The 18,511-nt window shown below is 34.6% G+C and overlaps 1 protein-coding gene across 1 annotated transcript; it reads right to left on the bottom strand.

The window, feature by feature from the left end:
• Positions 1-160: 160 nt before the first annotated feature.
• On the bottom strand, positions 161-18,142 carry LOC141337033 (lysosomal alpha-glucosidase-like). Its single transcript, XM_073842770.1, has 19 exons — positions 17,197-18,142; positions 14,563-14,714; positions 14,226-14,391; positions 14,044-14,140; positions 13,839-13,958; positions 13,640-13,758; positions 11,492-11,623; positions 11,212-11,322; positions 10,961-11,074; positions 10,563-10,647; positions 10,355-10,472; positions 10,094-10,227; positions 9,593-9,744; positions 5,227-5,375; positions 4,999-5,140; positions 4,325-4,423; positions 4,056-4,220; positions 1,324-1,476; positions 161-1,233 (listed from the first exon to the last, which is right to left on the bottom strand). Exons 1-19 carry the CDS (start codon positions 17,716-17,718, stop codon positions 1,171-1,173), a joined length of 2,793 nt encoding a protein of 930 aa, XP_073698871.1. The 5' UTR covers positions 17,719-18,142; the 3' UTR covers positions 161-1,170.
• Positions 18,143-18,511: the final 369 nt, after the last annotated feature.

Raw genomic sequence — 18,511 nt, 5'->3', positions numbered from 1 at the left:
AATATATTTATCTGTTTAATCTTGCAAGAAGAAGAAAAAGAAGACCAACAACAACAAAAATAATATATATATTTTTTATTATTAGTTCTCTGACATTTTAAAAATAAAGGAAAAACTTATGGGTTATGTGAAATGCTGATTTTTCTGATTATTGTATCAGTGTCACACAACAAAACATTAAGAACATTAAATAAGAATAAAAAAAATTATATTTTAGAGCAAAAACAATATTTAAAGGGCAATATACAGTAGAAACATTTGACACTTTACCAGTCAACAGTAAGTTTTTTGATGTTTTTAAAAAAGTCTCTTCTGCTCACCAAGCCTGCATTTATTTGATCCAAAGTACAGCAAAAACAGTACAAATATTTAGAAATTTTACTATTTAAAATAACTGTTTTCTATTTTTGAATATATTTTAAAATGTAATTTATTCCTTTGCTTTCAAAGCTAAAATGTTCAGCATCATTACTCTTCAGTGTCACAGGATCCTTCAGAAATCATTCTACTTTGCGGATTTGCTGCTCATGAAACATTTAATATTATTATTATCAATATTTAAACAGTTGAGTACATTTTTCAGCATTCTTTGATTAATAGAAAGCTCCAAAGATCTGCATTTATCTGAAATAAAATGCTTTTGTAACATTATACACTATACCATTCAAAAGCTTGAAGTCTGTATATTTTTTCTTCTTTTGGGAAAGAAATTAGAGAAACTAATACTTTTATTTAGCAAGGATGCTTTAAATTGATCAAAAGTGATGATGAAGACATTTATAATGTTTAAAAAGATTTCTATTTCAGATAAAGGCTGTTCTTCTGAACTTTCTATTTATCAAAGAAACCTGAAAAAAATAAACCTACTCAGCTCTTTTCAACATAATATTAATAATAATAATTTTTTAAGCAGCAAATCAGAATATTAGAATGATTTCTGATGGATCATGTCACTGGAGTAATGATGCTAAATATTCAGCTTTGAAATCACAGGAATAAATTACATTTTATAATATGTTCAATAGAAAACATCTATTTTAAATAGTTAAGATTTAGTTGCAGAAGAGACTTCTTAAAAAAAAAAAACATTAAAAATCTTACTGTTCGAAAACTTTTGACTGGTAGTGTATGCCATTGCATAAGCAACATATACACAACAGTAATTTCTCATCAGCTCCACTGTACTGTGATCATGGCTGTCATGGGTAAGTCCAGACCAGACACTGTAAGAACCTGAAACACATACATGAAATACACAACTTTAACACAGCACCTTTATTAAAGATTCATATTAAGAATCAATGTGAAACACTTGCTGCATACCTTAGTGTCTGAGGAGTAAGAGAAGTCATGAACCTTTTGCCCATTGACCCACACAGCATTAGGTCGAGTCTGAACCCCAAAAACACGTACTTCCCCGAGGACCAAATGATCGAGAGATCCATTTAACTTGACTGGCTTACTGACCACATAAGACTACAGGGAAATATGTAAAAAATCAAATAAACAACCGAATACATTTCAAATGAACACACATATTGACCATAACTTTTGAGTACTCTTCTAAAGTCCATTTGTTTGATGGGTTTCATTCAACTCTTCATCTGGAGTTTGATTGACAGGTGATCTGGCCAATCATAATGCCAAATCTAACATTTTGTCCAACAAACAAACCAGACAAAAGAGAAGATTAACATCGGTGGACTTCAACTTGAAAAACAGAGTGTATTGATGTCTTTCCATGGTTGAAACAATATACCGTCTGATGTTCATTCATGTTTATTTCATGCTATAACAACTGTAGTAAACCAGAAGAGATGATCGGTTCACGTGTCCCATGAACTGAGTAGCCACAAATGGCTTTCAAATTTTGTAATTTTAAGAAATTCAAACAATAAAAACTGTTTTGTGGCTCTTTAATGTGTCATGACAGATCACCGTAGCGCCTCAGTTCAAATGGCACATGAAGCGATCATCTCTTTCTCTTTACTAGTTATAGCATGAAATAAACATGAATGAACATCAGACGACGTCAATACACACCATTTGTCAAGTTCAAGTCCACTGATGTTAATCTACTCTCCTGTCTGATTTATTTATCGGACAGAATGGCAGATTCGGCTTTATGATTGGTCAGATCACCTGTCAATCAAACTCCTTGGAAAAGGTCAATTGATATTCTAGTGGTAACAGAATAGCTACAATTTTTTTACAAAGCTGCAAATTTCCTCACCCTCAGGCCATACAACATGCAGATGAGCTTGTTTCTTCAGAACACATCTCGAGAAAGGCGTTTTATCTTTAAATACTCACTTATGACCATTTCGCTCCTGTTTCGGACACACTTTTTGACAAGAGAAAGCAATAATATGGATAGAGGATTCGTATTTTAGCCAGAAGCAATGGAATTAAGTTAAAGATTTAATTAGTTTTTTTTTTTATTATTACAAACACACAGCTTTTCACATTACAAGACATTATCTTACAGACTTAAGTCATTGTGAATAATTGTTTTGTTTTTATCAGCTGTTTGGACTCTCATTCTGACGGCACCCATTCACTGCAAAGGATGCATTGTTGAGCAAGTGATGGAACGCTACACTGCAAAAACAGGCTTCTCTTACTTAGTATTTTTGTCTTGTTTTTAAGTCAGAATATCTAAAAATTCTTAAATTAAAAGGCATTTACTAGATAAGCAAAGTGACATAAGATATTTAGTCTTATTTCCAGGAAAAAAATTAAATTAAGCGCAGTTTGAAATAAGTAAAATGATCAGCCAGTGGGGTAAGGCTAATATATTACTTAGCCTACTGGCAAATAATTTCACTAAATTAAGTACATATTGCTTAAAACAAAACTAAATATCTTATGTCATTTTGCATCTAGTAAATGCATCTTAATTTAAGAATTTTTAGATATTTTCACTAGAAACAAGACAAAAATACTAAGTAAGAGAAGCCTTTTTTGCAGTGTAAAAGTCTCCAGAACTTCTCTACATCTTGGATGGCCTGAGGCAGTGTTGTTTTCGTCAACGATGACGATGACGAAATGATTTCGTTGACGCAACTTTTTTTCATGACGATGACGAGATAAAAATGGCTCGTTGATGACTAAAACATGACGAGACGTGTGTGAGTTTTCGTTGACGAGACGAGAATAGACGAAAATGTTAGTGGGTGGTCCGTCCAACAGACGTTTAAAATGCACGACATTTCCGCTTATTGTGCATGCCAATTAAAACTTAAAAATTATCTGACGCTATGGCAAGCCGTTTTAGCATTAAATACTATTTGCCATACTAGTATGGCAAGCCGTTTTAGCATTCTATCCTTGTTTGGTTACGCCCACCACCTGGCGTGCAGCGCACAACGTGCTCAACATGTCACATTGTTGTCACTCAGACAGACAGACGATTAACCATGATGGTGGCAGTTTGCACAATATTTCAAATATATGTCTTTTATGTCTAAAACCAGTCCTTCATTATTGTAATTATTGGTGAAAATAGTCGATCCGGAAGCTCACATTGTGTTGAACTATAGATCTGCTATTTTCACAACTTATAAGTGACACTACCCAAAAGCAAAATACTTACTGACCTACATTAATTTGTTAAAAGACTACTTTTCCCCCTTTTTTTTGACTAAAACTAGACTAAAACCTTTTTGACTTTTCGTCGACTAAAATTGGACTAAAACTATCACATATAGAAGTGACTAAAATTGGACTAAAACTAATAAGCATTTTAGTCCAAAAGACTAAGACTAAGACTAAATCTAAGATGGTTGTCAAAAACAACACTGGCCTGAGGGCAAAATCAATATTACATTTTGGATTAAATATTGTCTTTACTTCCACAAACAGTGAATTAAACCATCTTTCAATGCTTTGGCAAACACAATCCTCGCTGTTCTCCAATTTTAATACCACATGAAGCAATTCACTTTGGTTTGCTCCAACGCGGAATAACAATGGGAAACAGATGTTCAATAGAAAAATCCTCATCCAAACCATTCAAGGCAACATGAAAATTCAAAATTCACCCTATTTTGTACCTCCTTAGCAAAGAAGAGAACATATGAATAATTTCCATGCTCAAAAGTGTCCAGACTTTCTCCATCGTCCCAGAAAAGCTCTCCTTTAGCCCAGTTTCTTTCAGATAGTGCCACGATTAGGGTGAAAGGGTTTCTGCGAGATGCTGTAGTCGTCAATGCAGGAACCTGAGAAACAAATAAAAGAGAGAAAATTCACTTGATAAGCAGCATAAATTAAATTGGATCAAATAACAAATAACAAATCTCGCTAGAGCTAGGCTTTACTCCACCTGCTGTGGGATGATGCTCCCCTCTCTCACATGAACGTTTATGGTGTCTAAAGGAGCAGGGAACAGAATGTATTGGCCTTTACTGTAATATACTTCACCCTATATGAGGAAAAAAAACAAAAGATTCAATCTCACATAAAGAGTCATAAAGCAGTCATTTTAAAAGCTTCTGAATTACATTGTATGATAACAACACACTGTAGCTTTGTAAACATATTACATTGTGAAGCAGGCTTAAAATGTTATTATTATTTATTATTTAATGGGCTGGAGCTAACATGAACTAAAAACAGTTAAAAATGTTAAAAAAAATTGTAATGTGACGTTAAAAAAATAAATAAATACTGTAACAAATGTTTTGCACTTTGTTAGTTATTGTTAAATAATGCATAACATTGAGTAATAAGACCTTATTTGTAAAATAATCAGTAATTTTATTATATTCATCATTTGTGCTTTAGCATTCATAATTTCATCATAATATTACAATAAAATTACAACTAAAATATATTTTATAAGAATACTATTTTTTTTCAATAAAATTATTTTTAAAAATATTATTAAAACTAATATTTGTTTTATTTTTTAACTTGATTAAGGTAATAAATAAATAATAAAACAGTCATGATAAATGTGCTTTTTTTAAGAGTGCATAGTATCAGAGAAAGTATTACATTGTGCAGACTGTACCAAGTCCCCGGGGGAAGATAGGCTGTCACCTCCAGCGCTCCCTCTTCCAGAACAGGACTGATAAGCAGTGAACTCCCCCACAGGAACTGCTTGTCAATGGTCTGGCAATTTGGATCAGTGGGAAACCTGAAAGAATGAGCAGTGTCAGTAAAGAGGCCATCGCCGAGCTCAGATCGAGAGATATCGAGCTGAAAGTGTTTGAGTGTGTGTACTCAAGGAAGAGAGGACGGGCCACGGTGCTGCCGGAGGTGTGTGCCTGATGGAACAGTGTGTAGAGGAAGGGCAGCAGAGAGTATCGCAGTGTTATCACAGTCCTCATGGCATCCTGGGCTTGTTGGCTAAATACATACGGCTCTTGGGGCTGGGAGAATGGAATATAGGAAGAAATATTCATGTTCTACTAATATTGTATCATATTTTGATCACACTTTAGTTTGGAGACCAGTTTTTACTATTAACAAACTATTAACTCAGACTTTTGCGTCAATAAACTCCCTATTTGCTGCTTATTAACAGTTTTAGTAGTAAGAAAAATACAAATTCTGTCATTAATTACTAACTCTCATGCCATTCCAAACCCTTAAGACCTTCATTCATCTTCAGAAAACAAATTAAGATATTTTTGATAAAATCCAAAAGACATCAGTGCATCTGACACATTCAAGACTATGTGACAACAGTAAGGACATAATGTCCTTACTAACTTTCTGGACCTTGAACATGTCAGTTGAGCTGCTGTCTATGCAGGGTCAGAGACAGAAAGCTCTTGGATTTCATCAAAAGTATCTTAATTTGTGTTCCAAGGATGAACAGAGGTCTTATGGGTTTGGAACGACATGAGAATGAGTAGTTAATGACTTTTTTTTATGGATGAACTAACCCTTTATGTTTAGGTATGTAGTAGAGATGTAAGGGATGTAAAATATGGTCATGCAGAATAAGCCATTAGTATGTGCTTTATAAGTACTAATAAACAGCCAATATTTAAGTAATATGTATGCTAATAACCAACTAGTTCATAATTAGAACTGGTCCCCAAACTAAAGTGTTATATTTTAAATGTAAAAAATATATACAGAAAATGGCCAGAAAATTCTTAAGCAGCACACTAGTTTTTAACATTAATAATAATATGAACAGTTATTTGAGCACTAAATCAGCATATTAGAATTAAAATAAAATTAAAATGTATTAAAATGTAATATTTCATAATAATACTGTATATATTGCACATTATTATAGTATAGTAGTTTTGATCAAATATAGTAGTTTTTACAGTATAGTAGTTTTGATCAGCCTCAGAAAACACAAAAACATTGAGAAATATTACTGATCTTATGGGTTAAAGACATTAAAACAGCATTAAAACAATAAAAGTTTAATACATCTTAACATTTTTAAGACATTTATCATACATTTTTACTAGTGCTGTTCAAACAATTAATCATGATTAAAAACAATCCAAAATAAAAGTTTTTGTTTATATATGTGTGTGTACTGTGTATATTTATTATGTATATATAAAGACACAGACATACAGTATATACTTTGAAAATATTGACATGTATATATTTAAATTCATATAATTTATATTACATATAAATATATTTAATATAAATATATTTGTGTGTATTTATATATACATAATAAATATGCACAGCACAAGGGACAAAGTTCAAGGGACAATACTATAGAAATGAAACTTGGATATATTTTAGAGTAGTCAATTTGCAGCTTGTATAGCAATATAGATTTACTGTCCTCTGAAAATAACTCAACATACAGCCAACAAAAATTGTTTAACCATGCAAAGCCACATGTCCTCTGCATCATGTGTTAGTTATTGGCTGCTTGACAGGACCATACAAATTTGTGTATCTTGTATTAGAGCAGTTAAAATTTGGTGCTTTAAGTAAAATTCTCTCATGCTGATCACTGGATGTTCAACATGGCATCTCATGGCAAAGAACTCTCTGAGGATTTGAGAATTAGAAATGTTTCTCTCCACAAAGATGTCCAAGGCTATTAGAGGTTCAGTAGCACACTGAAACCGAGTTACACTACAGTGGTCAGGCTCATACAGAGGTTTTCCAAGATGGGTTCCATTTGAAACAGGCCTTGCAAGGGTCAATCAATGAAGTTGAGCATTCGTTCTGTGTGTCAGGTGCAAAACCTGGCTTTAAAAAACAGATGCATGAGTGCTGCCAGCATTGCTTTAAAGGTTGCAGAAGTAGAAGGTCAGCTTGTCAGTGCTCAGACCATACGCCGCACACTGCAACAAGTCGGTTTGCATAGGTGCAGTCCCAGAAGGAAGCCTCATCAAAAATGTGTCTTGCCTACAGTCAAGCATGGTGGTGGTAGCATCATGATCTGGGGCTGCATGAGTGCTGCTGGTACTGGGGAGCTGCAGTTCATTGAGGGAAACATGGATTCCATTATGTACTGTACAATCTGAAGCAGAACATGATGCCTTCCCTCCAGAAACTAGGCAAAAGGCAGTTTTTCAACATGATAACGAGCCCAAACACACCACCAAGATGACAACTGCCTTGCTGAGGAAGATGAAGGTGAAGGTGATGGGTTGGCCAAGTACATATGCAGACCTGGGATCGGATTCACAAACATCTTCTTAAGAAATAAATTAAGAAATTTCTTAAGATAAATTCTAAGAAGTTCGTAAGAATGTTCTTAAGTGCAATTCTAGAAGAATTCTTAAGAAGTTCTTAAATATGTTCTTGAGAACATCTTAATTTTTTTCTTTAGGAAGAAAATTATACATCTATCTGAGTAAATACATGGCTGAAGACGCATTTATAAACTTGCACTTCAAAGATTGTCTTTTTTTGCAGTTTCTGCAGATTATCCTAATAATCATAATAAGCACGCACACTATTTTCGTCACGACCTTGACTGGCGCTCGGCTTCACGTTTTTAATGCACTGTGTTTTTGAACAGTTACTTTTAAAAGCTCTACCTTAAGTCTTGCGATCTGTTTTATTAATTTTTGTGCTGTTTTTGTGCCCTCATCCAAATAAATGCTTCCGGTGTGTGCACTGTGTGGCCAAAGATTATGTCGTATTTATAGGCAAATAAATAAAAACAATAAAAAATTAAAAAAGGTTAATTAAACCTCCCTATCTGACTCGTTTTTGTAGAGTTGCTACTGAGTTTTGACGTCAGCAAAAAGTAAAGTCATACATGGGCTAATATGACCGATCATTGTTTACGTTATCAGTCATCGCTGTCACTTCAGAGAACTCATGCTCATCTCTATTAATAGTCCTAATATGTATTATATGTAGCTAGTCGTGTTGCAATGCTTAAATATAACAATTAATTTGAAATAACCCAATAAATTCATTAAATAATTCTTACTGTTTGGGATTTAAGACAAGTCTCGGGCTATCCTAACTTTATGAAGTTATTGGCGATGGTTTTTAAAAAGATTATTTTCAAGAATTTGAATTTTCTTAATTTTTATCTTAAGAACAATCTTAAGTAAAAAGATAAGAATATTCTTAAGACGATTTTTGGGGGAATACAAAATATTCTTAACTTTTTTTCTTATTTTAAAAAATAAGAAGAAAATGGCAGTTAAGAAGAAATTTCTTCTTAAGAATGTTTCGTGAATCTGGCCCCTGAACCCTATTAAGCACCTGTGGGGCATCCTCAAGCATAAGGTGGAGAAGCACCATGTGTCTAACATCTAGTCATTATAGAGGAGTGGAAGAGGATCCCAGCAACAACCTGTGCAGCTCTGGTCAATTCCAGTGCCAGATAACAATGTTGCTAACACAAAATATTGAGACCTTGGACAAGTTCACTTAGGGTGTACTCACTTTTGTTGCCAGCTATTTTGACAATAATGGCTGTATGTTGACTAATTTTCAGGGGACAGTAAATCTATACTGCTATACAAGCTGCACATTGACTACTCTAAAATATATCCAAGTTTCATTTCTTTAGTATTGTCCTTGAGAAGATATACTAAAATGGTTGCTGAAATATGAGGGGTGTACTCACTTCTGTGACACAATGTATTGTGACCACGAAAACTTTTTTTGGATGTGATTAATTGTGATTAATCATTGCCCAGCACTCATTTTTACCATGATTTATAGAAGATACCCACTAAAATGTCATTCAGTGCCAATCTTTTCCAGTCTTGGCCACCATCGTTCAAACCAATTTTCGTTCAAAAGGTTTTACCCATTTAGCAAAAAGAAGCTTTTAGTTATTTAAAATCTAATAAAATTTAGTATAATCACTTTTCCTTTTACATTTACAATTCAGAATAAGTGTAATATGTTGTTTAATTTTTACATAAATACTGTGTCTGTTACGCTGAATGACAATGGAACAACACTTCACCCATATCTTATTTTCACACAAGTTTATGAAACATTAAAGTAGATACTTTACTTGCATTTAATATGCTTGCTGTGTATATGAAATCACTTTAGTGCATTTAATTTAATGCTGAAACTAAAATCGGATGTCTTGTCTTTGATCCATGTCTATGTCTATCTCTAAATATACATTTTCTAGATGGCTTTAAATTGTTGTTTGATATCTCACCGCATTGGGTTTGTCATTATGGTTTCTCATAAAGGGGTAAAATGCTCCAAGTTGCGTCCAGCGCACACATAGCTCTTCAGTAGTGTCTCCACCAAACCCACAGATGTCAGCTCCCACTAACGGGACACCAAAGAGTCCAAACAGCAGCACACCTGGTACAGACAAAGAAACACAGCAATAAGCAAAGAACAAAGACAAAACATGCTTTGCAAGCATTAGGAATAAAAAAGACGTGAAGATGTGAAGGTCAATTTTCAGCTCATGTTCTATAAAATTGAAAATCCACACATTTTCAAAAAAAAAAAAAAAAAAAATCGAAATACTTACCTGGGTGGCCAGTTGCATTTTGAACATTAGAATTTCTCTATATAGTACACTCTAACTTTAAGGAACATTAGGAAAAAGTAAGAAACATTTTTTTTAGCATAAATGGATGTTAGAGCAAATTCTAAGTAAAATTGAGCATGTGTGATATTTTCTCTTTCTGGTGTTTTCTCTCACCAGGTATTGAAAAGCGCAATTGTTCCCAGTCGCTCCGCACATCTCCAGTCCAGTGTGCGGAGAAACGGCCCAGTCCTGGAAAAGACGATCTGGATAGGACAAATGGCCGAGTACTCTTCACTTTTAACAGTGCCCTGAAATACAAATGAGTGCAATGCTGGAAATAATATCAAAAATGCATCCCAATGAACGTCAGATATTTCCCTGTGCCATGTGAGATATATATAGTGCTTTTATGAACTGAAGGGAGATTTCTCTGACCTCTGGGTAGCAATGGCTTCGGTCAGCCCATATAGATTATGCAGATTGTAATGATTGGACACATACTGTTGTGCGGACATACACAGAGTTCCTGAGTTTAACTGACCTCCAATCACACCTGTAAACCCAGACAGATTTCTTCATGCAGGTCACATCAAATCAATAACAGTCATTTTAAAAGAGTATATTAAGAGTTTACTATTCTGACCTGGAGTATAAGGTGGTTTCTCCAAGTCAGAATCAGGACATCCATCCACAGAGCCCTGCACAAAATTTGATGGCTCATTCATGTCCTGTGAGGAAAAAAAGGCCACTTTTTTTAACAAAATAAATGGCAAACTGGGTCAAATTAGTTACTAAAGGTTACTAAAAATGAAAATAAAACTTCAAAAAAAAACTTTTACATGTTTTTTAAAAAATATGCCAGTTACACATATTAATCTTAATGTTACACTACAAAATTACAAAAAATATTTAAAACATTACAAATATATTAAAAGAAATGGAAATAACTTTAAATAATAATAATTGCCCCTTTAAAATCACACATTGATGTTTTGTTGCCTTACCCTTTATATATTCAAAATGTAATTCATTAGTACTTACTATCCAGAGTCCATCCACAGGTACCTTGTTGTGAAAGACTCTGATACAGTCCATCCACCAGTCCTGTGTTGTAGGATTGGTGAAATCTGGGAATGCAGTTGGGCCTGGCCATACCTGGTTAGAAATAAAGATACAAATCCTTTACACTCCTTGCCATATTCTATAAAAACCTCAATACTGGTAATGATGATACGATGGTTTAGGAAATAATACATGATGTAAACGGCATTTTTTTCATGTGTGGCACTAACCTTTCCAATAAGTATCTGTCCAGTGGAGTTTTTGATAAACACTCCTCTCTTCAGCCCTTCATCAAAGGGTTTGTATGAACCAGGAGGACTCGCACTGCTGATGCCTGGATCCTAACACAACACCACATACTATTCATTCCTGATTTATGTGTATGTGTGTGTGTGTGTGTGTTTTATTATTATATATGTATATTTTTTACTAAAGACACTAATATCACAAGCATCCAGCACAAACAACACCCGGCGGAAGTGCTTCGATAACAAAAAATCATCCACATACCAGAATGAGCACATACTTCATGCCCAGCTGATGGAACTCCTCAACCATTTGTGGTAAATCTCCAAACCGTTGCGGATCAAAAGTAAAGATTCTTCTTTGGTCTGCATAATCAAGGTCATTCCACTGTACATCCTACAAAAGAAGATAAATCTCCACTTCAGTAACACTTACACACAACAAACGTTACGTTTTTATTCCTGTCTATATTCTGAAGGTTTTTACAGAGGGATTTGTTCATATATAATTTGCTTGATCTTATACAACATTTTATTCCCCAAAAAATATTAAAAAATACACTGTTTTCTATCTGTGCTAAGTTTTTTCTGAATTATGGAGTGACAATATGGGACATCCAAAATCCCCTTTGTAAAACATTTGATTCTGATATGTCAAAACAATTAAACAAGAACTTTGAAACTGACTTCATCTAGTGTTTAGATTTTTGTACTAGAAATGTATGCAAATTAGTGCATATTTTATTAAATAATGCCTAATTTGCATAATTAAACCTAAGATTTCAGAAAACTTGTAATACAAATATTTTTGCAATTATTAATGTAATCAATCATCTGGATAAGTAAGGTGATAACTATTAGTTGTTTTTTTTACCCTATTCACCTGCAGTGTTCCACCTCAAATGAAAAAAGTATTAGCTGTATGCAAAGAGACCCACATTTGGTTTTTGACCACTGAAAATGTGTATAACTGAACAATTTACTCATGAAGCCACATTGAGATTTCTAAAATTTAACCAGACATGGCTTTAAAAATTAAGTTTCCAAAAGAAAACTTTCATCAAAAACCTCACTTGTTCCCATTTTTGGTCTCCATTGGCACATAATGCAACAAGTGAACATATTTTACTAATAGGCCTGCGGATCTCTGAGTAAAAATAAAATTTGATATAAGTTAGTTTGCCCCTCCTGTAATTTAGCCATTGCTGTCTTACAAAATAAAAAATTTAGCAGGGGATGTTTCTGAAACTTGGTTGATTGGACATGGAATGGCCCTCTAATATTTAACATATAGACTTTTAACTCCAAGCCCCCCTACAACAATATTCAAGAAATATTCCATATTTAAAATGAAAAAAAAAACAAAAAAAAAAAAACTCACAATTTCCATTAAAATATATTAGAACAAAATGTATATTAATCATAAATGTAGTTTTAAGATTTTATTAATTGACAGGATTTTCAAAAGTTAAGTTCTTTTTTAAATGTTCATATGCGTTTTCTCGTATTTGTCAAAATTTGTCACGTACTGAATGTCACGGTGGCTCTGAATCGTCAAAACACCTCTTAAAATGCTTACTACAGATGTGAAAAACGCAGAAAATTTAACCCGATCCAAATTTTTTATGAAGTTTTGGAGGCAGTTTGTTCAAATTTTTTGCACGTTAAAAAATAAATACTCACGTTGTGTCAGTCACGATTACAAACTGCCTCCAAAACTTTCGCCAAAAAAAGTTTGTGCAAAAAATTTGAAAGTTTTGGAGGCAGTTTGTAATCGTGATTGACACAACGTGAGTATTTATTTTTTAACGTGCAAAAAATTTGAACGGAACCTTCATACTTTCTGAAATGAATGAAAATGTAAATCATTTTAAAAAATCATTTCAAGTAATCTTGAGGCCCACTTGGAAGTTTTTGCCCAGATTTTCCGCAGATGTTGTCACTAGTTGCTGTCTACAGTCTACAGATTTTGAAGTTGACAGATTCTACAGAAAATCGCATAGTGTATGATGGTTACTGACTTTTTTTTAGCTCCAGATTTAGTTTCCAACCAGTCAGAGGATATCAAGCATATTTGATATTTTCAGCCGATTTTAGAACACATACTGTTTTCATTTGACATGCATCTCCTAGCAACAAGGTGCACATTTTTGCATGAGTTTGTTCAGAGCCATTCTCAAAGTCTGGTATCTTGTAATCCTCAGTCGTCAGTTTATGATGGCCAGTTTTTTCCTATTTACGAAGTCGGTAAGTGTATGATGCCTATTGTTTAAAAAAATCTGTTCAGATTTTAAAAGTCATGTCATGTATTCCAGCCTTAATTTGGCACCTAGATTGAAAATGACTGGTATATACTGTTTAGTAAGCAGTATATTACTTCCAAACACAGCTATTACTAATTTTATTGACATACTAGCGGGATCTTGGCCTGGCGCATGAGCTGTACCACGGTTCTTGTTATGTTGGTGGACGTATAACCCCAGCGACAGAGGTGGAAGCCCAGTGACCAGTAGGGTGGCATCATAGGATAACCTTTAAGTGACAAGATACAACATCATAAGTTGCCCTGTGGGAAAAATGCAATTCTAACACAGCTGTAGACTGTTAAATACCTATAACCTCATGGTACTGCTGAATCACATTCTGAGGACTTGGGCCTAAGAAGATGTAGAAGTCCAGTATTCCTCCGATGGTCCCCCATGTTAATGCTGGAGCGGGCTGCAGAAACACTTCTGCAATTGGCAAGTTATAAAGACTTTTAGTCTTAAAACGGAAACTCACATAAGAAGCCATTTTAGACAACAACAAAGCACATACCCATCGCATTGCTGTTGAGAAGAAAGACTCCATGTGCCTGTCCATCACCTTCTTGGACCAGGAAAAAAGGGTGGGAGCCATACAGGTTGGCACTTCTCTACAAAGGCCCATATAAAACATTAAATACAGATGTGAGTAAAAGGAAGGTTAAAGAAGAATGTGAAATGATGTGAAGCTCTTACATGTGGTGCCATGTCTCTGTTCCATAATGAAACAGAGCTCCAGTTGAGGTCCAGCGTGATGGAGGTGTAATGTTCACCCAGTCCAGATATCACAGAGGAAGCCATGCTGGTGGAGAGCTGTAGATACTGATCTGCAAACAGGAGGGGGCCTATCGTAGTATTCAGACTAGGAACAAGAAACATACAGTGTATTTATTTAATGTTGTGTAAGCGAAAAGAACACAACTTTTTATCATATGCTTCCATGGGCTGTCACTGACCACCAGTCGGAAACAAAACAAGTAAAATAAGCAGAAAACTTACACATCAAAGCAAGAAAAGAAAAATGGTCACTTACAGAACACGGCCATTGGATTTTCGCCGTACAATAAATCCAAATGGATCTGGTTGGAAGTCAACATCATAGAGCAGGTTTTGTTTATGTTTGTTGACCTTGCACTGGGATGTCACAAAGGGGACCTCATATCGTGGAGATGCTGGATCCTTTAGCTGTTTTAAAGTGAAATTAGTAAGGTAAAGTAAGATTAGGTAATCTGATAGATAGGTCACTTACAGTGCCTTGCGAAAGTATTCATACTCCTTTACTTTTTCACGTTTTGTTATGTTGCATCCTTATGCTTTAAATAACTTTCCCCACATCAATTTACACTCCATACGCCATAATGGCAAAGCACAAAACAGGTTTGTAACCACTTTGCACATTTATTAGAAATAAAAAACTGAAATGATTCCATTGCATAAGTATTCATACTCTCTGGGAGACTTGAAAATGAGTTTAGGAGCACTAATATTGCTTGTAGAGTTCAACTGTGGCAAATTCATTTGAATGAGTATGATTTGGAAAGGCACACATCTTTCAGAAAAGGTCTAATAGCTGAAAATGCATATCAGAGCAAAAACCAAGCCCTGAGGTAAAAAAACTGCCTGTAGAGCTCAGAGACAGGATTGCGTCAAGGCACAGATCTGGGGAAGAGTTCAGAAAAAATGCTGCATTGAAGCTTCACAGAAGCATGTAGCCTCCATTATCCATAATGGAAGACGTTTGAAACAACCAGGACTCTTCCTAGATCTGGCCTCCTGGCCAAACTGAGCAATTGATGGAGAAGGGCCTTGGTTATCTTGTGACCAAGACAAGAAGCTGATGGTCTTGTTCTTGGCTTGAACGCAATCAAATATTTCTGGGGAAACCTGAAAATGTCTGGCAGCCCCCATCCAAGCTGACAGAGCTTGAGACGTGAAGAGGTGAGGAGAAGAATGGCAGATAATTGTCAAATGTTGATGTGCAAAGCTTGTTGCATCATACCCAAAAAGACTTGAGGCTGTAAAGGTGCTTCAACTAAGTACTGAGTTAAGGGTATGAATACTTATGCAATGTACTTATTTCAGTGTTTTAATTTTAATACATTTGCAAAGTTGTTACAAATCAGTTTTTTGCTTTGTCATTATGGTGCATGGAGTGCAAATTGATGTGGGGAAAAAAGTCATTTAAAGCTGTTTAACATAAGGCTGCAACATAACAAAACGTGAATAAATGAAGGGGTATGAATACTTTCGCAAGGCACTGTATGTCACTTCTGAACAGATTTTAAGACACAAGGTACTCGATAAATGGTTACAGCGAAAAACTAGCTATTACACACTTTTGGCAGGTTAGTGTTGACTAACTGCTTTACAAAGTATACAGTATTATAAAGTAAAGGAGGTCTTTCACCTATTAGGTCACTTGTTGTTCAGCACTTTAATGTTAATGTGAAAGACGTCGGTGTTTATTTGTAAAAAAAAAAAAAAAAAAAAAGAAAGAAAAAAAGTAATTTATTTTGGCTACATGTTAGAGAATGAAAAAGAAATAAGAAATAATTTACAAAAAAGCTAAGACTGTTGTTAATTTGAAGAACTGATGTGATGTTAAGACATTTCTCATTGGATGGTGAAGATCTAGTATTTATTTTTTATTTATTCATTAGATTTGCTCATTAATATTTTCATAAAGTCAAATGGTTGGAAGAAGAAATTATTCTAATATTCTGATTTGTTATTAATGTTGTTGTTTTTTGGAACTTGTGATACTTTTTCAGGATTCTTTGATGAATAAAATGAAGGAACAGCATTTATTCAAAATAGAAATCTTTTCTAAGTCTTTACTATTACTTTTTATCAAGTTAACACATCCTTGCTGAATAAAAGTATTAATTTCTTTTCAAAGAAAGAAATAAAAAATGTACTGACCCCAAACATTGAATGGTGGTGTATATTGTTAGAAAATATTTTTTATTTTAATTAAATGTTGTTTTAACGTTTTATTCATCAAAAGAATCCATTAAAAAGTTTCACTGGAAGACTGGAGTAATGATGCTGAAAATTCAGCTTTGCATCACATGAATAAATTGGAAATTGACTAGGAGACAAGAAAGCAGTGGATTTATTGATTTATTTACTGTATATCACGCTGCTGCCACACAGATCTAATATAAACATGTGATTCTTTCCCAGCTGTTTACCTTCACAGACATAACCGACTCTTTTTGTAACTCTTGTGTGCTTTTAACATAAACTTGTGTGTATTTGACAGTTTAAGCGCAATAAGACATGAAAGAGAACTTAGAAGTTATATATCAGAAGTTTAAACTAATATGGTTTAAAACGTAATGACAAAGCAAAAAACACTATTTTAAATCGCAATAATATTTCACAATATTACAGTTTTTTCTGTATTTTTAATCAAATAAGCACAGAGAAATACTTAAAAAAATTACAAAATCTTACAAATCCCACTTTTGTGTAATGTATTCCAACCTTAAAAAAAGATAAATTAAATAATAATAAAATTGATATTTCTGATGCTAATTTATAACAGATTCATGTGTTTATATTACCTAGAATTTAAGGACAGATCATGTGACTGTACTAAATTCCTCCACAAATGACAACATCTATATGATTTGTAATTGAAATGACTGAAAGAATTTCTCACAGTGAGATGAAGACGACCCAAAGTCTCAGCCATCACATCTAGTTGCAGTGTGGGGATGTCCCCGGGCAGATATGAGGGTGCAGAACGGGTCAGGGTGGCTCTTTGGCCCTTCTCTGTGGGCAACAGAGGCCCCATTTTATAGCCAGGGTAACGGACTGGATAGAAACACCATGGTGGTCCTCTGAATCCAGACTGAGGCAACGGCACATAGCAGCATCCTCTGCCCTCACAATCAGCCCGACTCAAAGATCGATCACGGCCACAGTCGATGCGGCCCTCCACAGCTATACTACACTGATCTCTGACAGAACTAGAGTGAGTGCTGAGATCAGCAGTAAAATAAGCATTATTGCTCAAGGAGTTTTGGAACTGAACACTCCTGTATGAGATGTTTGAACTACGCCGCCATTCTGCTGATGGTGAAAAGGCAAGTGAAACATACTTGTCCTTGTGCACTAAGATGAGAAGTACAGAAATCAGTAGTGCAAATGTGTGCAGGGGCCCACAACAAATACAGGCCATTTAAAGGAGTTAGTTTGACTCTTCCTGCATTAAACACGGGTTAACCAAGCTGCAGTGAGCAATATAATAACTTGGAAATGGCACAGAAAGCAAACAACTCCACTGAACCGAACAAAACTTGCATATTTTGCTGATTATTTCTGCTGAAAATGGTCAATTATCATCATGTTTTGGGCTGTACTAACTGATCGGATCGGGGGAAAACATTTGAAGTACTACAGACTGCCAAAAGTTATAACAAATAAAGTACAAGAGTGCAAAAAACGGTCAACAAAAGGCGTTTGTATTTGGCCAAACTAAACCAGAATTTCCAGGACAAGAATCTTGTCAACATTCGTGTTTGTTCTATTCATTTCCAGTCATGTAGGTGAAATATTAGGCTACTGCTCAGATGTATCTTTACCACCTAATAACTTTAGTTTGTTAAAATATTGTGCCCTTTCCTGCTTACTAAGTCCAACCATATATGATTTAGCAGCTTTTTTTTTGGCAGCGTGGTTAAAACATCTTAAATTACCAAAACAACGTATTCAGTTTTCAGTATTGCTGTTTACATCCGGGAAACTGACCAAATCGTGACATGAGTGCAAACCCTTTAAAAATCGCACCCCTTCTTCAAAGCAGGGAAGAAAATAGCGCATGCGCAGTTGCGCAATCACAAAACTTAATAAATGAGTTTACAAATTCGACATGACGATCCAGAGTTGCTTTAAAGACGCATGTAAGATTGCTCTCTAAGCGCCGCCATGTTCCCGTGACGTCACGAAATCGGTGTTTCCTCATTTATTAAAAC

The sequence above is a fragment of the Garra rufa genome, chromosome 1 (assembly GCF_049309525.1).
Source record: "Garra rufa chromosome 1, GarRuf1.0, whole genome shotgun sequence".
In the NCBI taxonomy this organism is placed as follows: domain Eukaryota; kingdom Metazoa; phylum Chordata; class Actinopteri; order Cypriniformes; family Cyprinidae; genus Garra; species Garra rufa.
Note: the sequence above shows the minus strand (reverse complement) of the source record. Positions and strands in the feature narration are given on the sequence as shown.